General features: G+C 41.9%; 1 protein-coding gene across 5 annotated transcripts in view; it reads right to left on the bottom strand.

Annotated features, from left to right (window-relative positions):
* Positions 1-27369, bottom strand: part of ryr3 (ryanodine receptor 3) — a 91564-nt gene that overhangs the window by 36334 nt on the left and 27861 nt on the right. For all 5 annotated transcript variants that reach the window (XM_047328890.1, XM_035616756.2, XM_047328888.1 and 2 more), the window contains 34 exons: positions 26826-26925; positions 26365-26458; positions 25941-26015; positions 25058-25214; positions 23320-23484; positions 22028-22149; positions 21749-21929; positions 21298-21433; positions 18951-19046; positions 18739-18857; positions 17837-17970; positions 17491-17732; positions 16549-16741; positions 15821-16037; positions 15224-15328; positions 13904-14007; positions 13305-13388; positions 13006-13165; positions 12731-12875; positions 12185-12390; positions 11729-11903; positions 11170-11378; positions 10766-10929; positions 10592-10640; positions 10315-10475; positions 9511-9673; positions 8577-8663; positions 7568-7794; positions 6672-6884; positions 5273-5876; positions 4702-4902; positions 2864-2966; positions 2416-2550; positions 16-289 (listed from right to left, as the gene is read on the bottom strand). In XM_047328890.1, the coding sequence (XP_047184846.1) occupies positions 16-289; positions 2416-2550; positions 2864-2966; positions 4702-4902; positions 5273-5876; positions 6672-6884; positions 7568-7794; positions 8577-8663; positions 9511-9673; positions 10315-10475; positions 10592-10640; positions 10766-10929; positions 11170-11378; positions 11729-11903; positions 12185-12390; positions 12731-12875; positions 13006-13165; positions 13305-13388; positions 13904-14007; positions 15224-15328; positions 15821-16037; positions 16549-16741; positions 17491-17732; positions 17837-17970; positions 18739-18857; positions 18951-19046; positions 21298-21433; positions 21749-21929; positions 22028-22149; positions 23320-23484; positions 25058-25214; positions 25941-26015; positions 26365-26458; positions 26826-26925 (5600 nt within the window). The remainder of the gene's footprint in view (positions 1-15; positions 290-2415; positions 2551-2863; positions 2967-4701; positions 4903-5272; positions 5877-6671; positions 6885-7567; positions 7795-8576; positions 8664-9510; positions 9674-10314; positions 10476-10591; positions 10641-10765; positions 10930-11169; positions 11379-11728; positions 11904-12184; positions 12391-12730; positions 12876-13005; positions 13166-13304; positions 13389-13903; positions 14008-15223; positions 15329-15820; positions 16038-16548; positions 16742-17490; positions 17733-17836; positions 17971-18738; positions 18858-18950; positions 19047-21297; positions 21434-21748; positions 21930-22027; positions 22150-23319; positions 23485-25057; positions 25215-25940; positions 26016-26364; positions 26459-26825; positions 26926-27369) is intronic.

Raw genomic sequence — 27369 nt, 5'->3', positions numbered from 1 at the left:
AAGACATTTTCTTACCCGAGTCCATCAATCATGAGTTTTTCCTCCTCTTTGCCCATACGCACTGACAGCAGAGACCTGATTTGACCCAAAGATGCCAACAGGGTGATGGCATCCTGCACGGATGCAGCACTGATGGTGTAGGATTTCTTCATGGCCCGGAGCAATTCCCCGATGCCGTCATACTGCCGCCTCAGCAGGCTGAACATCACTCTGACCAGCTCTGGGTCCTGGATGTGAGACTCCTGGGCCCAGCTGGTTATGGTCTGTGAGATGAGCTCCTTCAGGTTGGCTGGAAACGGGAACACAGTCAAACATTTTACAGAGGTAGAAAATCTGTGCTGCTTTGCTCTCAAAGGCTAATGGTGGCACAACACTACCAAGAGCGTTCCTGTGTGTATTTGATTACTTTAGTGTCAGCAATTCTTCATCCTACCACACACAGATCTGACAGACGGGTTATTCATTAGTGCCAAACTGGAAGAAAAATCTCCTTTTCTCATAATAACTCAAAGGAAAATTTCAACCAGATGAGACAAACACATTAAGCATTACATAAGACCAGGACTGACAAATGCGATGCATTAAAAATCACCTTTTGTTCTCCTCTGCAAAATTAAACTCCCAAAAAACTGTTTCCAAGGACTGTTGACAATCAGCTGTTGGCCCAGGCTCTCAAAAAAAGAGGAATAACATGGAACTACCTCATGCATTTTACCAACATTTATAGCAATACAAGACAGTTATGTAGTTAGATTAAAATTAAACTGCAACCCAGGAGGGGAGGTGTTGTTTGGAAGCTGTAAATCTGTGCGATCATTTGAAATTTAATTTCAAAAAGCTCTCATCAAATTTTAATCTTACGGATGACAAGCAACAATAAAACAAGGCACTACAAAGGAACCCAGTGATGTGCAGTGACTAATGAGGGTTGTAGCTTATTGCTGCACCTCTCCAAATGATAACAATATTATTATGTACATCAAATAGTTTACATCAAATAGTCCTATACCTGTAACAGGATATTGTTTATAGTATGATAACGGTCTCAGAAAACATCATGGTTTCATGGTATAACAGTATCCTGGTATATGGTATTTCACAATTTTATCAGTTACACAACCGTAACATCCATCACAAGTAAATGTCCTACATTGTACTGGTTAAAGTATGTATTATAACAAAAAATGGAACTCAGGCCTTTAAATTAAATGTAGAAAAAATTCCCCTGTGACTTTTTTACTATTATCATATCATTAGATTATTGACAGTGAGGAAAAATTCTCAGTTTTTTCCAAAACCTGTATTGCTTTAGAATCACTTACTGCCCCTTCAATATATGAAAGAAAAGCAGCTTATTTCCTCACATATGAATAATAAACCAACTCTATGATGATCTTAATATGATGTATAAAGGGCATACATGTCATATCAGTGTCATCATGAATCACCTGTCTACTTATAAAGCTTTTCAATAATGCAGGCTAGGTGTGGGGGGCTGGAGTGAGGCATTCAAATTTATAGCGGACAGTCTTGCAGAGGCTGTACATTAGTCTCCTTTCATTTGTTACAGAACATAACCGTGCTTTCGGCAAAGGACATCGAAAAGAATATTGAAGCCACTGACCTCAGACCAAAGCAAAGAACTAACCAGACAGTGTCGGATGTTGTACACGATTAATGAGGAAGAATTTTGTACTTAACTTTAGGTTGGGAAACAGAAATGTAACAATGCTTGTTATGGTCTTTTCAGGAGCAACTGGACTTGGTTGTAGATTGTTAAACACGTTTCACCTCAGAGCGAAGAAGCTTCTTCAGTTCTTACTGAGATGTGGTGAAGTGTGGGCAGTGCTCGTTGGACTGTGTCAATGACAGTCGTTGAAAATGTTGTCATTGAAACAGTCCAACGAGCACTGCACACACAACCACATCTTAGTGAGAACTGAAGAAGCTCCTTGTGGAAAACTAGAATACTGTTCAAGTAGAGCTGTGCTTTAGCAAATTATTTTCAAAAGACGTGACAAGCTGACCTAAGCTAGCATCCAGAGCAGTCTGATGCCTGAGCTTTTGTACCACAGGAATTACCTCGACATAAATGTGATATGATGTTTAGCTCATCATTTGAAACTTGGCCACGATTGAGTTCATTGTGATTTTTACCATTCCTTTTTCAACACGTTAAACATGGTTTGACAATGAACCTATGTCATTCTCTGTTCAACTAAAGCCGTTGAGAGATTAGTAAAATAGTGGACATATTCATCTTTCTCTGCGACATGTAAAACCCTCATTTGGGATTTTCTCTTGCAAGTTACAACTTAAAAGAAACAGATCCTTTCTACCAACCCCTAAGCAAGCTTCTAGGGATCAGGACGTTTTTTTCTCTTTTGTTTAAAAAAAAACAACAAACAAACTTACTGGGAGCAGCCTGTTCCGTCTCTGCCGGTTCCTCCTCTGTCTTCTGAGGTGGACCCTTGATCTTGTAAACCAGAGCAAGGAGACGGCCTTTTATCGACGTGTCCTGCTCTCCCTCTCCCTCCTCCACTGGAATTCCTGCAAGACGCTCAAAATTTCAACATTTTGTATCAAGTGTTTACAGTGAGAGGTACTGGTCTTCAAGTTACACTATATCAAAAGGGGCAAAGTGTAGTAAGTCTAGGAACCAGTTTATTGAATTTTAATATTTTTGATACCAGATCAGGCCATAGTCACTGTGACTGGAAGAATCCATGCAAAAACTATTGCTTTGTTGTTGCTTTTTGTCCAAGGACAAGAGGAAACACATAGGTGCTGAGTAGGTACTATTATTTGGCCTGCAATTGAAAGCATCATCATTTCTAAACACAAATAAAAAAAATATTTGTACCACAGTGCAGTCGCAATTCTTCATGGAAGGAGTTGAGTTCTTCCTGGATCTCTTCGGGACAGGGGCAGTCCTCACCTGCACTGAAATTCAACAGAATGTTGATCTGCAGGGAACAGAAAATCAGTAAGATTAGAAGAGCAGAGAGTCGGGAAGGGAATAAAAACAAAACAAGAAATCTTTTTAGAAAGCACAAGGGAGAAGAGAAAAGAATGAAGGAAGAATCATTCTTTTTCACAAATATGCAAAAGGACGAAAGCAAAATTATGACCGAGTATTCTAGACAGTCGCAATTCCATTTTGTGTCAGAAGCCAACTATAAATCACTAAATATAGATGAGATGCTTCCTCAGTCTAAGAAAATTCAATGTCCAGTTCAGGCTACTCCGGTGTCTATTTCCGTCACTGTTTTTTAATAAACCATGGGAGGAACACAGCAATCTCGGAGAATGTTGCCTACAGTATTCACCGGCTGCTGACCATTACCACTTATTTTTCAGGGAGTGCAGCTGCCTACTCGCAAGACTTCATGCACATCGCAGATTGCTGCGGTGTTTGTTTGCAAGAGCGCCACTTGCCAAATAAACAAGTGATCTGAACACAAGCCGAAACTGGCACAAAGAATACTGCTGTACCTCTTTTCATCTCTCTAGTTTGGCTCTGAGACAAACTAAAAAGAAAAAAAGAGTGTTATGTGGAGGTTGCTCATTAGATACAACAATCTGATCCCCGAGCAGACTGAGTGTATTACACACTGAGCCAGAGAAACACTGAAGGCATGTGGTGGAAGGAAGGGCTGTTTATAAGCTTTAGTTTGTTCTATATTGAGGGAATGACCAGTAAGATCTGATACTTCACAGTCTCAAAGAGTTGGTATCCATTGATTTTGAAAACTTTTTTATTATTACCATCAAACAGAAATGTTTTTGCAGTGCATACACATGACATAATAGCAAAGTTAGACTGATAATTCAACCAGGTCAATACATCTGCGGATATTACCTTTTTGAAGACACTGTATATCCTTGTCAGGGTTTATGTCAGCTGTCAAGTAGAGTGGCACAAAAATTCCAAACTAGGTTTGAGTTTATTTAGAAACAGTGACACCACAGAGAGCTGACGAGTTGATTTTTTACACCGTTAATGTTAAGGCTATAAATAATGCTTAAGCGTCTGCAAAATTACTGTTATTTTTTGAAGGTGACATTATTTGTTACCAGAGTAACTGCTAATGTGGATCCAAATAGAACAAAGAGGGTTACACAGTCTCTCCTGTCCGTCCCTGGACTGACAGTTGCCCAAATGGCACGGCACAAAGACACCCGAGTCTGACCTCTTCGGAGAAAAGGGGCCAATTATTTCAGCATCTGCTGTGAAAGTGAGTTAAACCTCCAGGGATACTTTGGTCTGAATGCTTCACATGGAACAGACGGCTGTCTGCTGGTTTGATTCAAGTTTTCTAGCAGCATCCAACTGCATGCTCTGGCTTACTTTGCTCTTTTGTTCACGTTTGCTTTTAAATTTTCTGTCTCTCTTTCAACCTGCACCGAACCTTGCAAACAATTCAAAGGCTGACCAGTAAACTGGTGTATGCATCTTGAACTGTAAAATTACTTAAATTTGACAAAAACAGCACTCTTTTATACATATTCTCTACTCTAGAAAGCAGCTACTACTAAAACTATAAAACCCTGGGTTTAGGGTGTGCTTACTCTGTTCCAGTCATAGACATAGATTTTTCATTTTATCACCCCAAGGCCCAATCTGGGGGTTTTCCCATTATAAAACCTTAAACAGGTTAAACATAAATTACATTTCAAACAGGAGGTAAAGAATTGTACCTGCTCATGTGGCGGAGAGCGGAACTCTTTGGTCTTCTTGGCGGTGACGGCAGCGGACATGTTGAACGCCAGCATCAGCTCATTGTAACGGAACTTCTGATTGTACTGCAGCTTCGACACGTAGCTGTCGGAGAACGAGGCAATGGCCTCGATGCGGTGCTTCAGCTCGCAGTCACAGAAGTAGTGCAGCAGCTCACACATCTGAAAAGAACAAAAACCTATTCACGAAAACCCATTCAGAGAGATGAACTCAGCAGGAACGTTAAACCAATGTGGAATTCAACCGTTTCTCTTTTTCTCCGTTTGTATTATTTGATGTGGTTTTTTGAGCGACTGATCATTTTGCCATTAACAGCTAAACTAGTATTCACTCACTGCCTTTCTTTGCAGTCGTCTCTTCCTAATAGCTCAGAACCACTGACAAATAAGGGACTAGTGTACCAAATCAAATTTAATTAAAACCTTGTCAAATAATTCATGGACTTTGTAATTCTATTTGACTACTTTCAGTGTCATGTTTTAACCCCCCCCCCCCAAAAAAAGGATGATTTTCAGGATGATTTTGAATCACCTGGCGTTTGACAGACTCGGGCAGTGACTTCTCCAGCAGACCTTTAGCCGTTGGTTTACTCTCCTTGGTCTCCTCTTCTCCCGCCTCCACGGCCTTCTCCTCATTCTTGCTCACTTCCTCCTTCTCCCCTGCCACATCGTCTGCCTTCCCCTCCTCACCCTCCTTGTCCTCTCCAAACACGTTGGGGTCAATCAGGAGGAGAATCAGCCTCACTTCCTCGCTGGTTAGGACTCCCATGATTAACAGCGTTCCAATCAGCTTCAGGATCGGGACGAACTGGTACTTGACGCTTCCACCCACTGGGTCTCGGATGTGTAGGCCGCCGCCCTGCACAGCCTCGGTGAGCATGCTGATGGCCTTCTCTTTCAGGATGCCAAGAGGGATCTGGGGGCTTTGGAGGTACTGGTGGCGTTGTGTGTTGATGATGCCGACTGGGGAGAAGTTGACCCGAGGCGTGAGGGAGGTGCTCAGGCCCACGCCGGGCAGCGAGTGCCGCTTAGACTCATCTGGGAACAGTTTGATGGAGCGTGTCTCCTCCGTCACAGGGATGATGAACTCGTTATTCATCATTAGGCGAGCCTCCTTCGCTGTCTCAAGATGGATGCTGGCAACGAAGAAGAATCGCTTATATTGTCACATTTGTCTTGTGTCCTTTGCTATTATACATTCATAGATACATTAGGAAATAGCTTAAAAAGTAAATGTGCAGATTTCTGTGGCCAAACATCACAAAATTACAACAATATATGTGTGGGAATTCACAGGATTGTAATCAATAGGCATGACTCACCGATTACCTCACTTATGATGCTCTGAGTTCTCTTACTTACTTCAATACTTTGTGGCCCATCATCACAATTTTAAAAACGTAACTCTCCACCCGGGGATATTATCATTCTCCACTTAAAACTGCATTATCAGAGATAATGGAGGGACGCACTTAGTATTCAAAGCACCAGATGACATTCATAAGGTATGATTGATCCCAATTATGTCCTTCTATGATTCATTTAAAAATTCCAGAGATTTCATTTCACTGGATGTGTGCAAGCAACACAAATACATCACAGAGGCGATTATCAAGATTTATATGACAAATTTATTTTGTGGTCCTGTGTTCCGCTCCATCACTTTAACAGTAATGGTGATGGAGGTGACTATCATATATTATCATTAGATTATGGGATGTGCAAAAATTTTTCCCAGCCTTCATCTCTGAGCATGAATGTGGAGGTGGTCGAATTTTAACACTTTCAGAATTGTAAACTTTACTTTTTTAATTACTGATGACTGTGTTTATTTATTCATTTTTTCAATTTCCACTCCTCTGTAAGTGAAATGTCTGCAAATAAGACAAAAATGACATGACAAAAAAATAAAATAAAAAAAGCTTACGCACCTGATGAGGACGTTATAGAATCCCTCTCTCAACATGCCAGAGAGGTACTGGTTGTCGATGGTGTAGAGGAGCTGTGACTGATCCATGTGGCTGCAGAGGGCGTGAGCCACACGGGTGTTTCCGAGGGCACAGAGGGCACAGTACAGCTTCAGCGTGTGGTAATGGAACTTCTTCAGGTCATCATGCTCAGACAACTCCAGGATGTCCAGACACCTGGAGGAAAGACACGGCAAGAGAAGGAGGATGGAAGAAGCAAGGGGTCATACAATCTGGAGTCAACTCAATTTAAACCTCTATATAATGTACAATTTCATGATACATGTTGATATTACAGTATATGATTACTTATGTAACAATAGAAAATGTCATAGTGCTCACCTCTAAGCAACAAAAAAATTAAAATAAATCTACTTATCAAAGTTGAAATAGAAATAATCACTTAATCTTTACAACAATACATTTTTTAAGTCATTAACTAATTAAAGCATATAACCAGACCACGAACAAATTACATAAAAAAACATCACAGGTACAGGTCAGATTTCATCTAAAAGCATCTAGAGAGTTTACAGGATATTAATGATGGCAACACTGCACTTACTGTACCAGCACCATGGAGACTAGTAATCACCTTAATGATTGTGTTGCGTAATGTGATTAATTACCAAGGTTGAGTGCTTTTCATTTAGTAATAAGCATGGGATCTCCAAACCACTTGTTTATCATAACCATAACAGCAGCAGCGCTGCACTCATGAATCCCACATTGTGGACCGATAACATTTTGTTTTTCTCACAGTATAATCAACGTTGGACAGAACCAGTCAAACGTCATATTCTGCCCGGTGAATCTTACAGTTATGCCTTTGTATATGAGAAGCTCAGATCTCAGCTAACCTGTTCTCCTCGGGGATGTGAACAGCCATCATCTGCAGTGGCTCCAGACACTGGATCACCCAGCCGTGCCTCTCGCTGACCCGGGCCGTCTCCACACTGAGGAAGATGTTTGGCATCCGCGCCCACAGCACGGCCACGATGGTCTGCACATCCAGCCGCGGCGGGCACTGGGGCACCGGGTTCCTGTGCTCACTCTTGAATATGGCGGATGACAGTGGCATGGCATCCTGGGAGCAGAGAGAAACGAGGAGCGAGTCGAGAAAAGATAATATTAATTCATGGAAATAAATACAAGGAAAACTTCCAACTTGTTGGAATAAACACCTCTTGGTAATTAATGTGGTGCTTTAAGATCCAGGTTTTAGCAGAATAAGAAACATTTCATTCACGACTAGAATGGAAAAAAGTAGAGCGCTTGTCTCTGCCAAGGCCAAATAGTCCTGCACAAGTCAGTCTAGCAATTATAAAGATGGAAAAAAGGCTTCTCATAATATAGACCAAATTCAAGATAATTAAGATGAAGATCATTAGAAACTGACTCATGCCCGGGGTTCAGATCGGTTCAGCACTTTTGCCTAATCCTACTGACAAAAAAAATAAGACTTTAAGGTGGAGGTAATTATTATCCATGCATATCCCAAGTAGTTTGTATATTAAAAAAACATGCACTTTGATCACAGCCTAATTCCACCTAATGCTATTCCCGAGGGAGATGGAGCTTGATGATAAATTAATGATCACGAAAACCTCCTATATGGGTCAGGGAGTTTAAATGAGGGTCTGCTAACCAGTGCGTGACTAATGAGGATTGAGTGACATAAAAAAAAGAAGCTCCACGCAAAATTGTTCTACATATTATCCTGAGTAATTAATCACTGTGAGGAAGCTGAAATGTATGGCTATGGTAATTGTATTAAGTCAAGAGAGAGTGATTAAAACTCAGTTTAAAACCACTTAGCACAACACCAATAAACCGTTCAGTGTTAGATAAGTGAATAAACAAACAAACCTGGATCTTGACAAATTCAAACTGGAAGAGGTTTGCACTGGTGGGGCGTACGAACACAGCTGGGAAGAGCTTTGTATTTGGCTCCACCTGAAAACACACAAAGCTTAGTCACCCACATCATGTACTCGCAGTAGATTCATAGGATAGGAATTAAAATTGCAAGCACTGCAACACAGTTAGTGGAATCTGGAACAGGCGATAATTGTCATTCTATGTAAAAAAGTCTTGATTCTCAAACTCAAAAACTCTCAGAAGCCTTTTAACCTCTAATTCCATGGATTAGCTGATGTTCAATGAATATTAGTTGGTGTACTGATGACAACCATCAAAAAGATAAATACCAAGAGAGAGAGAGAAAAAAAGAGAGAGAAAAAAAACGGTGCTTTGATACAGTAACATGACGAGAAGCTTTTCATCAGGCTAAAAGCTCCTTTTTAAAAATGCCAATACACAACTAAATCAAATGGTGAAAAGAAGCAAAGAGGGAAAATGAGACGGGACAGAGATAAATACAGAACAAGACTTGACAGAAGACTTCAGTGTCTAGTCAGGTATTCAATACGATGCGTTAGAAAACTGACATCAGTAAGGCGAGACGAACATTACTGAGCAGATGTTTCTGTTTATTATGACTCTGTTACTGAAAACAAATTAGAATTTAGGCGTATAAAACTTCCTAGCTGCCTATTTGCAAAGAGATCTCCTCAGTGTCTGCAGACAATACAAACACATCACAGTGCCACCTTTCCAAAAGAGTGAATAAAAACAAAAAAACACTCAAAAGTTACGGAGTCGAGTGCCCAAAGAAGTAACCCAATCTTTTCTTTTTGCTCTTTCAGATAGATTGAGAAAACACAAACTCTGAGCCATCTCTCAGTAGATATACGAAATGACACGCACATATTTAGGTTGTTGGTCCGTTATATTTATCTACCTGATATGTTGTGGGCAGCTCCTTTCCGTTGGCAGTGAAGGAGACAAGGCCAGTGGCCAGGTCAATCAGACAGCCGATCTCCAGGTCAGAGTTGTTGCGGCTGGAGGCCGACGGGCCGACAGCGTCTGCTCCGCACACCATGTAGCAGTTACTCCTCTGGACACTGCAGCAGAATCAGCAGAGAATAAATCTACGTGAATGGTAAAACCCCACAGGGCAACAAAGACGACAGATAAATAAAGAACTTGTGCTCAATATTTTTTTAATTATTATTATGTGCCATGTTCATCGATCTGTGTTGATTTGTGGCTCCGTCCTCATTCATATTCATTTTATTACGCACAGAGGCTCTGTGCATTTATTCCCCTGAATAATGGGGGAGGTTTGGAACCAGCTGAAAAAAACAGGTCATTATGTCTTTATGTCTTGATAGTGTCATTCCAAGGTCAAATTAATGCCTTATAGAAACATTGGAAGTTTACCACACTTTTCAAGTTTCAACATTTTTCAAGTCAAAACAAAAAGTAATGCAAGGGAATAGAACAGGTGTTGTGGGAACAGACAAAAGTATCCCAAGAAAAATGCTTAAATAAAAAACAAATATCTCAGTGTCCAAAGGGGTCTGTGCAAAAATAATATTCACACTGTGGCCCTAAACAATGTTATATGACCTTCCCTACATCATTCTACGATGGCACATTCCCTAATTTTGTCAGATGAAGCAAATCTGCTGACTCCCACAAATGTACCACACCTCTCTGAATTTCACATAAACTCCAGTTATGAAGAAAACAGGGAACTTGCCTTTCGTGGACTCGGCCCCTCTCATCTCCCAGGGTGACGGTGACTGTTCGCGTCTTGTCGAGGCCGAAGTTCTTGCTGTAGTAGTGATAGTCTGGTGTGACCCAGCCCACCCACACTGAGGCAGGGTCCTGTCCAGCAAACACTCTCACTGAGTGGTAGTACTGCCATTTAAAAATAAATAAAAAATAAAGGACAGTAGTTTACTCTTATTGAGCAGAGAACAGCCATTGATAACAATTTTTTTCATGTGTATCTTTGAAAATGTGGGTTGGTTTACAGTTGTGATGCTTCCATAGTCAACAGTTCCGTCTTCTTTTGGAGTGTGGCTGCAGAAACAAAAACACAGCAGCGGGTTTAAGAGCAACAAAATGATTCCACTGCAGCCCCTTCATAATTATAGTTTTACTTGCATCGCTGCCTCTGCTGGTACGCCGCAGCGCTGATGTCTGACCTGAGTTTCAGCGATTCATCCAGAAACGAGTCTGCAGCATGGAACTCGACAGGCATGCTCATTCTACAGTACACCATGTCGTTGTTGCTGTTCTGTGTGCCGAACGTCTTGTGGGTGACCTTGAGGCAGGGGGGACTGTCCACCGTTCCGTCGATCCTCGTCACCTGAGGAATCAAATCAGGCGTGAGGAACGGAAACCCAGACCGAGGGAACAGAACCGACAGCTAGCAGACCGTGGGGAAAGCATGTCTCTTTGGGCAGCATTTAGACGAACTTGCATGCATCTTAACCACTAAGCAGGACTCCAGCATATGCTTGAGATAATGTTGTACATATTCAGCCTTAACAACCGGTGGAATTCCTAATTTTAAAAAAACCCAATTAAAATGGAAAAACTTCTTTACCTCAATATGCATGTGGTCCTCAGGTATGTTGACAAAGGTGGGCAGGCGCTTGCTGAACCACATGGTGATGTCTCTGTTCATATTGACGGCAAAGGGCTCAAAGCCTTCCTGGAGACCACACATGGTGTAGTACTTAAAACTGCTGGCGTCCTTGCCCAGGTTCATACGGCCGACCTGTGACATTCCCAGGCTGCACACAGGGATGAAACCTGGAGGAGGTGAAGGACATTCCTAGATTTACCACTTAGTAGGAAATGAACAGCAAACATTGTTTATCTTTGTATATACACATGAGAAAATATTGATATTCTTTGATTTTCTCGATTTACTTTTCCCTGCACTCTTAATTAAAAGTTCATTTACAGAGTAATGGGCCAATGCCACAATGGACTTCATTAAATTGAACAAAATATTTAGCATTTTTTACAGTTTTCATTTTTTGACCTCATGCTAACTGCCAAACAAACCCAACTGTACCTCTGGAGACAATGTGGAGGAAACACGCACAGAATAAATTAATAGATAAACACAAAAGTTCACTGGAAAACAGAGCCCTCACCCTCCTCCGTTTCAAAGTCAGTGAAGCAAAGTTCAGAGCCCTTGTTGGTGATCAGGAGCTCTCCGTTCAGCGTGAAAATCATGGATTTGTCCTCCATGTTGATCATGCAACCGACCACGTCGCCCGTTTTCCAGGGTTGTCCAAAGTAGCGGCTGCCTGCGTGCATACGACGACCCTTATGGGAAAAAAAAAGATAATGGTGCAAAAGCATCAGTATAACATAATTTTATGATACAAGTTTTCAAAAATATCGATCAATATGTTAAGTGCACAACTTCCTGCACTACATTTCTTTTTCTGTAACTGTTTGAATCAGTATTGATCAGTTGCATCAGTATAGATACGCAGCTTTTCTCTCCATGACATTTTAAATCTAAACTATAAATTCAGAACTCAAAATATTTCCCAAAATGTAGTTAGTCATCTTACAAAGTGTCAAGGACATATATGGATTACCTTGTATCCATCGAAAACAAAGGCTTGGTCGTCTGTTCCCAGCTCCACGTCGGGTCTGCAGGCCGGTCGGGCCCAGCCAACCCTCATATCACCTCCGCTCAGGGCCTCATACTCAAAGTACCACTTCCCGGTTTTCACTGCGTATGTCTGCTCCACACGGAAGAAGCGAATGGTGTCGATGCTCTGATCATCCACCAAGTGGACAACTGCGGCCAAGAGGAAAAAGGGAAACATAGGGCTTTAAATGTGAAGGGACATAAATACTTAAAAAGAAAATCTCTATACAAGGTTGTTGTAATTAACATAGCACTTTAATATACTACTAAGACGATTCAGTTTGGGATTGACACTGAATCTGCACTTCATGTTGAGGCGTTGAGAAGTTAGTGCACCAATGAACAACAACATCCACACAATGCTAACTGGACTTGCAGATACTGAATAATGAAAAGCCAAACCAAAAGTAACATCCATCTGTAAATTAATAATTTTAATACATTATTTCTATTAGTTCAAAATTAAATTAAACTTGGGTTTGGGTCTCACCCTCCTGGTCTGGGGGGTCGATGTCATAACCGTATCCAACCACGGTCCTGATGGCCTCTCTCAGACTGTCTCTGTTTGATTTCTTTGTGCGTTCATCCAGTAAAGCATACGGCACCAGGCGAGGATTACGCCTGCTCTTCAAATCCTGACCCACACAAGGAAAATATAACAAGACGAGACAAGGATTGGGTTAATAAAATATAGACAATTATTTAAGGTGCAAATAAGAGAAATGAAATGAATCTAATCAAACTTTAGATTCAAAAAACTTTTACCTGCTGGATGCCATAGGTCCATCCTTGTTTAATTCTGTCTTTGGCCCACACGTTGTGTGCGTTCTCGGCCAGTTTATCAACTAGAACCTCCTGACCTGCAGTCAGTTTCACATCAGAGAGGTCCAGTGGCGCAGGCTTGTATCCATTAGACATCATGTAGCTAGATGATATAACAAGACGACATCAAAGGATAAAGATGAAGGCATAGCATCATAATATCTGTGTTGCTTCAAAAAGATGGTATATGCCACAAGCTGGAAAATTGTTATTTAAAATAAATGTATAGCAACATGTTTTACTCTTTTGGAAGTTTCACTTTCTTCAGATCGTCCTCAGCGTGAACATTGACCTGGGCAACGTGGCATCCCAGTGCCAAAAGGGTCCTGATGACAAAAAGAGAAAAATGGAAACAGAGGGAGAGATAAAGACATAACGGATATGATACTCGAGCCTCATTACACTCTGTTGGATGACAATGTATCGGCCTTACGCCAGCAAAATCCATTGAGAGACTCCTACATTTCTAACACAGCTCATTAGACACTGATAAATCTCAGCCAAACGTAGCAGTAACACAGTCGGTCTTGGCCGAATGGAATTATGGCTTTTGGGGCCCGAGCACTTTGTAATTAACAAACCTCATAGCTGAATGAGACTCGCTGAAAAAAGGAGGACGCTTCACCGAGCCAAACGTTTTTACAGTGAGATGACTCACTAGTTGGCTCTTTCTTTGAGATTTAAAAAAAATGAATACTGGACTTTGCTCAGAAGATGCAAGTCACAGCGAGTTCTGCTTTCATTTTCAGCCTTAGTCTGCTTTTGTGCAGCGTTCAGCAGGGAGAGGCTGCACATTCCATGAATTTGTAATTGGTTCATTTAGCAAACTGCAGAACCTTACTTGAGCGTTTCACTGGACATCTGCAGGTTGTAGTTTCTTTCCGTTTCAGGCAGCTTGGCAAAATCCACGAGGCAAGGGTGCTGCCTCTTGTTGTCATCACGGACCTGAAGAGAAAGCAGTCATTGTCGTCGTCGTTACCATACGACTCCTCTCACAACAACTGGACTCATTTTCTTTCACTTATAAGCTTGTCTATACAGTATATATAACTGCTAAAGGGAAACACACCCCATTGAAGATAAATATGATTAAGTGTGGCTCAGTGATGTTCAGTAAGGATGTGTTGATTATTGTTTTTGAAACTGAACGAGAAGAGAGTCGCAGTGGCAAGATGCTCAGGTGTCTGTGAGGGCGCCGCCTGAGAAATGTGCTGCTGCACCCAGACTCTTAACAAGAAGCTGCCAGTGACTTCCTCTCTCTCTCTCTCTCTCTGATGATGCTGAAAAAGGTTAAATACAACTGAGGTGCTCAAAAGGTTCGACCAATATATAGTAAAGCCAAGCATTTGGGATGATAATGAAATTGGGTATGGCTTCATTGTGTTTAGCTGTCTGCCATGTATCCGCACCTGTCTTGTATTCAGTACAATGTCACTTTGAGCCCATAGAGGCTTGTTACATCGAAATGAAATACCAAGCAACCTTTTCACACTTAAATGTTGTTCTTAATGAACTATATGACCTGTGTCAACCCCCCTCCCCTTAGTGAAGTTTTCTCCTATTCTAAATTAATGTAGATGTCATTCTGTTGAAGGATAGGACAGTCATTAAGCCTGCTAAACGGCCGCTGTGGCATCGGCCTCAGTGGGAAATGATTCTGTGATAACCACTAAAGTATAACAGAGGCGGCGGCGTGTGTGATCAGACTTCTAACAGTCTGCCAGTTCTGCAGTGAACAGGAGGAGCGACTCACTGACAGTGAAACGATGTGAGGGAGTTGAGACGGGAAATGTCTTTACATGGATGGGAAAGAAACTGCAGTTAAACATCCCAACGCTAAACTACATATCTGAGCATCTATACAGTGTGGCACAGTATGTGAATAGATGCTGGCAACAGGTGTGGAAAATGAAAAAAAGCCAAGCTAGTCCTGAAAAGTACATTGAATTTTCCGTTTTTTCATCTTACATATACAAAAATATAACTAGCAGAGCAAATTAAAGCTTAACCATCATGTAGTTCAAATGGACCGATATGAATGAGTCAATTAACTTTTTAATTGCATTCTACTCGAGTAGGCTGCAGCTGACCTCACTCACTGTTACTTATCACACCCAGCGTGTTTTTGTGTGTTGAACGTAATGCTGGATAGCAGGGTTACCTTGCCATAGGTCCAGCCCAGTTCAATCTTGTTCATCCCCCACAGCTCGTGGATGTTTTCTGCCAGCTTGTCCCGGACGTTGTCCAGGTGAGGGGGAAGAATAATCTGCAGCGTGAGAGGGGAAACAGATGGTACAGTTGGATGACAAACAAATTCCAGAGGCGCCAACAAATAAGAACTGCTTTTTTTCTCCTGACTATGCAATTGTTGTATTCCTAGGAATAGTAGAATTACTTTGGTTTTGTCAAACTGATGCACTTATTTTGGATCTGTGCTTAATGGTCCCTGCTGCACGGAGCACTATGAGAAAGGTGTTTAACACAAACTGAATTAATCTAATATGAGAAATTCCTAAAACCTCCTGATGGCTGAAACATTTACAAGATTTCTTTTCTTTTCAAACCATCTCTGAAGGAAGAGCAGCCGACCAGCATCAGTGTGAATGTCGGCTGTCAAATGTTAAAACTATGAATTTAGTAACGACACATTAAAAAAATTAAATCTTGTATAGTAACTTTTAGATTTCTTCAGATGGGTCTATTAAGTCAATTCAAGAAGTGAGTTTTCTTAATATTTTAAATACAGCACTATCCTCACCTGGGTGGTGTCCACAGGAGTGGGGATGAAGGAGGCCTGAGAGAGGAACTTGGTGGTTCCCAGCAGATTACGGATCCCATCGTGGTCCCTTTTGTAATCCTTCACAGGCTCCACATGCATTTTCTCTTTTGGCAACAGCGCCTCGTAGCACGGAGAGTAACCAGCGGGTGGCAGGAACTTGAAATCTCCGTGGCGTCCGCCCAACAAGAAACGCACCCTGAGATGAGAAGTTATATATTATTCTGTCACATTGCATATTTATATTTTGAGTTTTAACTTCACTGTGGGGTTTTTAAAGAGTTCCTTTTTCACTAAGTTTATTAATTAACTTAGCAGCACTTTCACCATTAGAAGAAAAAGCTTTGTACGCCTCTGTCATTACATAATACCAGTGTTGTGGTAAAGCCACCCAAAGGCAAGGATTATCTGCCTTGTTACGCTGACATGAATCTTTGTGTCACAAAATCCTTTTGTCCTTTGTCACAGATATTATTAATCTGTTTAAAGTTATAACAGCTTTTTTTTGCCTCATGATAATCACTGACTTGACAATTCATTTAGATTTCATTTAATACTACATCCCCGCCTGATATCTTAAGCTTCAAAAGGCTTACAAACTGTAACTGCATCTCTAGTATGAAATTTCCCTCAGCAAATACAATTTAAACAAGCATCTCTGGTGGGAACGATTCTCAGCTTATTTTACAATTATAAATGCGGAGCCTTACTTGACACCTGCAGAGAAGCTGACGACAGGGAAGAAGAATCCATCTGTATTGAAGTCCTCGAACATGCCCTGGACGGGCTGCCCGTTGATCCTGAAGGACATGCTGGGGGCGCCCAGATCCAGACAGCAGCTGACCACATCGTCCGAGTTCAGCAGGTGCATGTTGATGGAGGCCACAGCCCTCGGGATTCGGCCTAGACAACACGGGGCAGAAACAGAGAGGGAGGGTGGATTGCTCTTAGAGCCACAGCAAAGTCACTGCGAATGGAGGCCAGGGTGATGAGCGAAGAGAGAAAAAGGCAGGGATGGGTGATGGGTGCTTTAAAAAGGAATGAAACAGGAAACGGGAGGTGATGGGTCTTTTTGTACTGTAGATATAAAAAAGGTAAGAGATTAAATAGGTTTCATGCTTTTAGGGGGAGAGCAGAGAAGGATTTAACATTTAAAAAGCACCAAGCTGACCGTTGGCCATACAAATAAATACTACTGACTATTTATTTTCTCTTCAGCAGGCAGACAACATACCTGCATATCTCGAGTCAGCTGGCCTTCAATGACAGGCCTTGCATCTAAGTTACAGCAAAGTATATGGGATTTTTAATCAGTGTCAGTTCTGTGACTTTGTCTTTCAATAACCAGAAAATTAAAAAAGCTTTTTAAGATTTTCTCTTTGACCTGTACACAATAACTAACTTGAATATTATTTTACTGCAGTATTGCAAATTAGAAGGAAAGGTTTTACCAGTTAATGTTATATACAAGTAAAATAGACAAATTATATCCCAAAGTAATACGTCACACTTTTACTTTATTTGTTGGTTTGCGAGATAGGAAACTTAAAAAAGAACTAAAATGTTTACAATTTTAAAGTTTTTGAGATCCTTATTTCAAATCTTACAAATTTCCTGGCAACATATTTGGGGACAAAAGCCGAGATGCCTACCTGACCAAAGATGAAGTCCATCAAAGCTGTAGGAGTACAGGTCATCCCCGACGCCGTTGCCTCCCCATCCCTCTCCTCCACCAGGATACGGAGCGTAGCCTTTAGTGTTGGCCCAGCCCACCCTCAGGTGGGTCGGCTCTCCAGTGACAAAGTGGTCAACCTGGTCGATCACCAGCTCGAAATACCACTTCTTGTACTGAGCTGAGCCGTCGGCCACGCCAAGGAAGATATTTGGTCTCATACTGGAGGGGGAAACGGAGGATGAGAAAGCTAGTACAGGTAGGGTATTTTCTGGTGAATCTCAAGATCATCAAGAGGCTGTATGAACACTTTTCTCGTTCTTTACCTCTGAACATCATTGACCAGTCGAGTCTGAAGCAGCAGGTCCCTTTTGGGAAGAAGGTTGTCACAGATCAGATTCTGATTGGCTCTCACTGCCACTCCATTACAAACACAGAGGGAACACAAGACATCCAGGATCTGAAATAGAGAGAAAAGTTTGTGTCAGGCATTTTTTTTTATTTTTTCCGCTTTAGTTTATTTGTTTGTATCTTGTAAATACCCTGCACAGAACAAGTGTGTTCACAAACTCCAACATGAAAGTCAACACTTGTTTTGCCCGTCACATTAAGAGCTACAAAATCTGACTTTCTGTAAGCTGCAGTGCTTGTATGATAGAGACCTGTACAAAGTGCTCTCAAGCCAACAGGGCTGAAGAATTCCACCTGCCCACTTTAAAAGGATGCCCTTCCGTGCAATGCTACAATTTACAGAGTGAATATTAGGAGTCTGTGACATTTAATACTGCATGTTAAACACATGGCTCGAATGTAACCAAACATACAAGGCCTCAAACACAGTCATAATAAAGACTTACAAATATTGCTTTTAAATGACATGTAAATTCTTTCTCAGGCTCTAACGTCTCTCTGGTGGGTTTAGCTTTGCGGGTTTCTCCCAGCAGAGAGAGAGAGAGAGAGAGAAAGGATTTGTAGACTCAGATAAAGGCTAATGTCTGCAGCTATGGGCTTTACAGTCAGCCGCTTGGTTTGCTGGGATTCCACTCGAAATTTTAATGATCTCAAACAAGTTGTATCTCCATTTTTCATCCATTGAACAACTTTTTCCCCGTTCCTTTTCAGCCTCACTGGCTGTTACCATGGTTTTTTTGTTTTTTTTTAGATCAGACCGGATAAAAATTTAATAGTTACACATGGAGTTTTAAGTACAGTATAAACATGGACGCACCTTGTGGTTGCGTCCATGTTTATACAGCAAAGAGATGATGGATTTAATGTGCCCTCTCTGGATGATGTTCAGAGCCTCCGGGCTTTCTACCAAAATGCAGTGGAGGACTTCCAGGATCCCTAAGAGGTCAGACAAAATATTAATGATCAGAACAAATGTATAGTAAAAAGTCCACACTGTAGTGCTATAAGGGTTAAGGTTTCCTATGATACCTGATGAAGATTCCAGTCGCTCCAGTTTGCTGACCAACCAGTCCAAGTTACGGGAAAACTGGGTGCAGTTGTTCCTGTTCCCACGAATCAGTGAGGCTGAACAAAGGACAAAGTTTATACGAGGTTTAAAGATAACACACACAGACAATGCTTAACCTTTACAAACAGATGAATGATGTGGGTTAAAGGTGTAAAATTAGTCTCAGCTGACTGGTTGATGAATGGACGTTGCAGACAGTTTGACTTTTAATGATAAATAGTCCACCGTCTTCCTGTGAAGAGAATGTTCTGACTTTGGTCCACAGGTAGATAGTAAAATTAATGAATTCTCTGAAACCGTCCGACACCTTCTATAATGAAGTCTCTCTGATGGAAAATACATGTGGAAAGCTTTGGAGCCACAGTGAAGACAGGAACTCGATGCTCTATATAAATTTAAGGTGTGTTCCCTCGCTCCCTTTCTCTGCCACCATGGTGACATTAAGAAGTATCCTTATGACTTAAATCTCTCATTTTTCACCATTAGAATTCAGGGACCCTCGACAGATACGCCCACGAAACAATTTAACAGCACTTTGTGCCAAAGGAATACTGATGGGCGTCTAATCTCTTTTAATTCTGCTCTTTCAGGAAAGCTGAATACGAACTCGTGGGTATAGCTGCACCACAAGACAAGGGCACGGGGGGGTTTCACTGTGAATGATGTGAATGTGAAATTAAAAGTCAGAGATGGAGAGGAGAACCTGAGCCTACAGTACACAGACTACAGACGGTGATTACGCCTACATTGTATGAAGTATTATAGTTATAAATTAACATCCCCTTAAAACCTCTTTTATCTAACTTGTACAACAGGAACTTGTTACATCACGGTTAAAGGTGCACAAGTGCTCACTTTCATTGCACCAAGGCATGTGGTTAACAGTGAAATAGACCTGAACATGTCACGTTGTCTCAGCTGCTGTTTCCAAGGTCAAGATTGAGTGAATCTCTAATACAGCTCTGCAAGAAATTCTCCAAAATACCAGTTTCAACACAAGCTCACAATAAGAAACATGTAGAAATATGCCAATAATTAAAAAGCTGATGTACGTAGATTTAATTGTTAAATGATTTCAATAATTTATTTGCCCAGGTGCACGAAAAAACAATGACATACATTACGAAAGAATCTGATGTCCATGTCCTTTAATATGTCACTTGACCAACTGGTTAGTTAAGTTACAGTAAATAACTGTGGTTTACTTTGTCAATAAAACAAGTCGGCAGAGAGAGAGCAGTGGAGGTCAGGACTAACAAGACCGCTGCACAATTCATCACGCAGTACTCACTTCACCAGACTGCCGCAGCATCGTTGGGGGTGACCCCTCTGTGGGGTAGGTGAGAGTGCACTCCAAAGAGTGTATTTGTGGGTTTTTTGAGGCGTATGCGTGTGCATGTGGAGAGTACATGCTGGGGAGGTAATGATAAATATGAGGGCAGCCAAGGTGAGTCGAGGGAAAGCTGTTGATGGGAAAGCTCCAATGACAGCAAAACAAACTACCCGAGAGAAAGTTGTCCGAAACAAAACTTTTCAGGGTCAAAGCTTTAGTATTCATGACTCAACACGGGCCTTGCGAGAACGAACGGCACCTGTGACGGCTGGCTTTCTTTTAATGACGCCAATGTTTCTTCAAATACTCAGCTGACTGGTTTGTAATGTATCCACATCGCTTTCAAAGGAGGATGTGCACTAGACAGAAGGCATAGCAGATTGTACAAGAAGAATACGAGAGGTACTCTGTCTTCGCCTCCCTCTCCACTCCCTTGTCACAGATAACGGCGAGATCCCGTCACTTCACAATCTCCCCTTCTGTTCCTGAGTCACAGCGTAAGATAGTGGCCAGAAAACACTTTTTGTTTCGACCTTTGACCACCAAAATTATTCAGGAGTCAACTAATAGAGAAACAAATATTCTCAACGCCTTCATGAGAATGGGATGGATGTAAGAACGGCAGGATGATTCCCAGCCGTGGCTGTCGCCAGTGCAGAGTCATGACATAAATGTCATTTAAAGACTGTCACCAGCTGTGAACGGCAGATGTGGCATACAGAAGACAAGAGGAGTCGCGGAAGTTTGTGGAGGAAAAAGAAAGTGAGGAGGATATTTTATTTTGAATATATGATATGGGTCACGACCCCCCCAGGCTGAGAATCACTGGTGTAGAGTGTGAAGTGTAAAGGAGATGAGGAGGAGGATTCGGTAGAAGGGAAGATTAATATTGCACGTCTACACAGGGTCAACAGCTGACAGTGCTGACAGAAGATGTGGATATTTTATGTGATCCACAGCTCAGGCTCGCTTACCCAAGAGCTCATAAAGAAGGTTGAGGATGTCCTTCCATGCGGCGCCCGCCTCCTCGCCAGCCATCTCTCCAAAGTGGGCAGCGCTGTCATACAGGTTCATTCTGTCGATGCATTTGGACACGAGGGCAAGCATACCCTGAGAAAATAGAAATACATTTTAAGAAAGATGAACACTTTTTCTTTGTTTCTTCCCAGGACCCTTGCTGTTCTTCTCTCATTTCCTGTCAACTCTACACTGACAAAATCTCTAATAAATCCAAAGCATTCAAAAAGCTATAAAGAGAACAGTATTATAGCATTAATGTTCTCAGCTGCCATCTCAATACAGTTTCTAGACTAAAGCTGGTTCAGTGGGTAAAAGAAGTATGCATTGGTTTGTCAAGGTTTTTTAATAATCCAAACAACTTCAAAATCAACAAAAGCCCGATGCCTCCACTTTCTCCGCTCTTACCTCCTCTTTGAAGAGATCTTGACGCTTGATGAGCGACCGGAGAAGACACTGTTTCTCCTCGTGCTCCAACTCCGAGTCGGGTTGTTTGAAGTACTCGATCAGGTCGTTCAGCGTCTGCAGCACCTCTTCGACGTACCCGCCTACCGCCATGGACTCGCCGTCCGCAGTGCTGTCCAAAGCCCTGTAGGGAAAGACAAGGACAATCGAGAAGAAGGAGCTGAAGAACTTGAAATGGACCCGAGCGAGAATTAACAAGAGTTTTGTCTCCCCCGTCATTACTTGATGAAGTTGGTAAAGAGAAACGTGCTGTTGCGGATGATGCGTGCGGCACGGGACTCCTCGTGTTGACAGCGCTGCAGGGTCAGCCCATCGTCCATGTGGCCCTCAGAATGTAGGCAGGCCTATACCAGGGACAGAGACGCACATTTTACTATTACAGAAGGAGCAACACATCCGGAGCAGATACATACAAGAACCAGAAGCTATTTCAGTGTGTAATGGGTCCGTGTGAAGAGTGGTCTTCTGCAGCTAAGGTGTCTACACCAACACAGCTCAGTGAAACCTGACTCACTGTAATCACACAGCATAATCAAGAGGAAGGAAGGGGGGATGATTCCCTGAATCGAGTGTAGACTAAGTATCACGTCCAACATGTCAGGTGCATTGGCATGTTGCCAGGGCAGTAAGGGCTGTAAGGACTGCCTGGCACAGGCATGAGGTTGCGTTCAGTGTCCTTGGAGGTGTGCCAAGCGATACACAGCGTTTAAGTTCCGCCCTAATCCCCGACGTCTCAACCAAAACTACCGTCACCCTCTATGAAGCCCATTATCACTATCCATGGAAGGTAGACAGATAGTATAGAGGAGCTTGAATATTTGCCTTGGTGGCATAGGTGTTTAAATGGCACACTGGTTTGACTGGGTGTGATTTACTAGTGTATGATATACATATATACTGGTATCACTATATGACAATACAGACGACTCTTTCAGCCTGCAAAATTTTCCTAAAAACTAGCGTATCAGGAAGACCGTCACTAATTCTGAATTATGGGAACCAAAACCAAGGTTGCAATATTGTAAATTTTCAATATTAATGTACTATAATGCACAATATGGCAAATGCACAATATGGCAAATGCATGCAAACTCACTTTGAAATAATGAGAGATAATGCCCAATTACAGTTGATTCAAGGGCTCCTCTTTTTATCAAGATGTCCTTAAATTTGAAAAGGTGCTTCTGGATGTATTATTTGTGTTTGTTTTCGAAAATGAAACTTTAGTTTAAGAAGTTAAAGTTCATGTCTCATAAATGTCTCACTAGTGCAACAGTATTATTTGGTCTCTTATAAGTCAAAGTGGGCTGAGCACTACAGAGGCATCTACATCTTCTGCATTTAAAAAGATACTTCTTATGACAGCTGAATGGAAAGTGTTTTCTTTACGTCAATGGGAATCATTTGGTAAATATAAGTTCTGAAGCAATTCATTATTACGTGCCCTCTGGATGATTCAGCGAGTAAATGTCTGTAAAGTGAGAGTTTCAAAAGAGAGGTTTCGTTGTATTTACCCGTCTTTTCAGGGGTCCTAGGCGAGACGATTTGGCATCAGGCGCCAGGTAAGACAGCCACAGACCCGTCGCCACATGCATGATGAAGCAGACAGAGTCTCCGTACTTGATCTCTGGCGCTCCCATGCCGTCAATGTCCCTCTTTGGGCCAGAGTCACCCTTTTCCTAAAGACACATAAACACATTTTAAAAATGCACACACGGAGAAAGGAAGCGCATACGCACATACACAAACAAAAAGGCATGAAAATTGACAAATGAAGATATATTGTGAATAAGTGTTAATCAGAGGGGCAGGTTGAGTAGAGTGCATTCACTGGTCTGCCAGGAGGTTGCCGCTTGCCTCATTACCTCCACTACATTTCTGGCCCAGTGGTGATGGAGCGATGCAGCTGATTGCAGTTGACAGCAAGTAGTGGGGAACATATTAACACCAATGTTCAACATGGCAAAGCATTGACCTTTTCTAGATATAAAAACTGCCACTGGACTGCCACTGGGTTGTGTGTACAGTGGGTGGAAGGAGAGAGTTTTTCAAAAAAACATGAACTCCCAGTTTTCTTAACAGGAGCCACCCCTACCTTTCATGAAAAAATTGCTACAGAAATGAAGCTTTACAGACGCATGGATGGAAGAACATACCGACCACTATATCCCCTGCATCACATGCTGGGGGGTCAAAAATATAAAAAGCCTCTGGGTCCTGCAGGAATAGTGATTACTGAGGGTAATTACACTGTTGTCAGGCGTGGGAGGGGTTGGAAAATTAAAGCCTCAGTGTGTGCACAGCACCCTGGGGGATTTTAAACTGTACCTATTGCAGATAACAGGCACATCTACAGGGACACAATGGTGCTCTGTGAAGGTGACTCATGCCATTGTGCTATTTATGTGGCTGTAGCCATTCAGGGACAGGATCATTACGTAGGATTATTTATGCAACGTGAGGAGGGGTCAACATAAAAAACGTATACATGAAAGAATTGGTTATTGTATTACGATTAGGACTGATCCAGGTCTAATTTTGATAGAAGATTGATTAAGGGAGCAGAAAATTGGACAGCAAAAAAATCTAGACATGTCACTTGTCAACTGCACAATTCACAAGTAAATATAACATATCTGAGAATCAGTTAAATACTTATTTTCAGTTTGAATTTCAAGTGAACTATTTGCTTGAGTTATTTCTGGCAGTGAGACTTTATTTTTGGAATACAGACAAACTGAAGTGCCCTCGAAGTGAGAGACAGCTCAAAACAAAATGTGGGCTTAAAAAGGATGCGTAATAGATGGATAGAAGTAAGCAAAGGCAAACGAAAGATTCCAAAAGTGTGTGTCCTGAAAATCCCCCCAATGAATTACGTCCAATTTAACGGTACTGTAGCGTTGGTGGTTAATTTCCCTTGACTTCTGTAACGCAGCCAGCTGCAATTAGGCCGGTTGACAACAGGAACGTTTGCTCCAGCGTTTACGGTGCTGTCGACTCAGCAGCTATGAGGAGGTCGATTTATTGTGGCTGGTCATGAGCTGATTGAAAGCTTACAGACCCGTCTCAGGAGTCTTTGATAAAGTGGTCAAGGGATTTTAATCATCTTTTAATAAGCTGACTTCAAACATTTATTTACATTTACACCCCAGGCCAGCTTTCTGGTGCTGCGACCGCCTCGCTCAATGGGCCCATCAAAGCGGGTTGTAAAAATAGAATATTCATGTTTGAACAGGGATGGGGAGCACTGACCTTGGAGGCCCTGAAGCAGAAGGCGGTGGCCGTGGTGTCGCACTTCTCCCTGTCCTGCAGGACCAGTCCACGGTCCTCGGTCAGGGCCAGGTAATGGCCAGTGGAGAGGTGACGTAGCCTGAAGGCCTGGCCCCACCGAATGTGGCTGCCGCTCCAGCTACACACAGAGAACCGCTGTCAACAAACTTACAACACTGGACTGTGGATGTTCTTCAACACTAGAAACCTCACAAGATAATGATAACAATTATTAAGTAACATGTACTATGCTGATTCCATCTGCACTGCAGATCACAAAACCCAATTAGAACGCTTATAACTCAAAATGTTTGTAAAACATAAGAAAGTTGAGTGAATAAGTAGACTTAAGAAGCATAAAGTTGTTTTTTTTGTTTTTGGCTTAAGTTTCTCTACACGTGTGATGCAGTGCAGAAAATGCCGTTCAAAATTTCTCCCCGAAGGAGAACATGTGCCTTAATAGATACACCTGCGCTATTTCAAAGTGTACAGAATCTGACAGGCAGTTCCAGTGAGAGCTGGCAGACGATGTGACTTGAGGGGGAAACTGTGTGGGAGGCCAATTAATAAAAAAAAAAAAAAAGAGACATTGTGATAGACACAGAGATGGAGGTAGATTGAAGGGGACGATAAACAGAAGCTCGGTTTCTGGAGGACTCCGCCAACTAATTGGTCTTGGCAGCTCAGAGCAGAAGGAGGTGACGTTTATACACAACCTACAGTACAGTGGCTGTGACATTTCCACATAAAGAACATGTTCTTTGTTCTTCATTAAGAGATACCACTCAAATAAGGCCATTCCTTTGGGTTTTTCTGTGTGAAATCTATGTCAGGGTTGTACAGTATGTTTTGTAATTTCCCTCACCTGATCCTGAGAGGCTCCAGTCTCCACAGTGAGCGGGCCCTCGACGCTCCCTTACCCGCCTCATAGTTGACTATCCTGGAAGCAGAGAGGCAGGTTGGGGGGTTTCCTGTTATTTCTCAGTCTTTCAAATCACAGTGGGAATAAAATAATAACTTGAAGAGTTCCTGCTAAGCTGCTGCAGTTCTGGCACAGGGAATACCAACAATGTTTATTCAGTCTCACAGCTCAAGCATTTGGTCAAAATATTTTACCATGGCTGATTGAAGTATTGCAAAAAAAAAGAAGACCAATCTTATTAGTTTATTGAAATATTAACAAGGATGACTTATTAAGTTAAATTCATGCGCAAAAAGTAAATTATACATAAAATCGACTGGACAACTTATATCCAAATTTAGTTGAATAACAGTAATTATCCACTAACCTCTGCTCCTCCTCACTTTTGTCTGCTCCAGGGATGGTCAAGCTCTCGTCATGCCCGTGACAAAGACGCATCACGTGTCCACCGACCAAAAAACCTAATAAGACAGAAACAAAAAGATATTAATTTTCCTCCCATAAGGAGGTTGTTCGCTTTTTCAGAGATCAACCTTGAGGTGAAGAAGATGAAACATAGGGGATTTAAAAACATTAAAATCTGGCTTGTTGTAGGATTTATCTACGTCTGGGTTTTTTGATCATTGGTTGATCTTCTGTGCAAATACCACAAGTGAGTTTGCAGATTTAACTCAGTTGGGTTTTCCGTAAAAGCTTACATGTCAAAAAATAATAACAGTACCATTTGAAAATAAAATCCAAAATGTATTTCAATGTCCTTGAGAGAAGGGGGATAAGAGGAGATTGTTATTGCGGTTATTGCTCTGTCGCTGCTGTCAATGAACTTGCCTACGGCCATGTTGCCGGACGAGCAGGTGGGCTGGACGTTCCACAGAGTTTGCATGAAGGAGGCATCAACCTGGATATTGCCATTGGAGATAGAGAGGTGCTGCAAGAGAGAGGAAGGTGACACAGAGCTTCAGAAACAAGGGTGGAGCCAGCAACGTACTTGTGTTCGCAAGAGGGAAACAAAGACAAACACTGAGATTCAGTGATAGGATTTTAAAAAGGAGATTAAAACTCATCTGGCGCTTATAAACACTGTGGACTAAAAACCTGCTGCATCAGTGTTTCTCTATGCAGGAGTGTCCAGATGATAACAGTAATTCCGTCCTTGGAACGGCTCCTGTTCCCCCACAGGCAGGTTTCAGAGGCTGGTGCAAGCACCAAATGAACCTGGGCTTCAGCTTTATCCTCATGAGAGTGAATGTGTTAATTGGCAAAAATATGTAAATGTGATACAACTACAAGCATGAATTTGTTGTTTTTCATTAGTCTGTCTTGGTATTTAAGAAATGCACAGTACGCAGATCAGTGCAGCCTTCCCTTGTTG

This window comes from Scophthalmus maximus, chromosome 18, assembly GCF_022379125.1.
Source record: "Scophthalmus maximus strain ysfricsl-2021 chromosome 18, ASM2237912v1, whole genome shotgun sequence".
In the NCBI taxonomy this organism is placed as follows: Eukaryota; Metazoa; Chordata; class Actinopteri; order Pleuronectiformes; family Scophthalmidae; genus Scophthalmus; species Scophthalmus maximus.
This window is presented reverse-complemented; position numbering and strand designations above follow the sequence as displayed.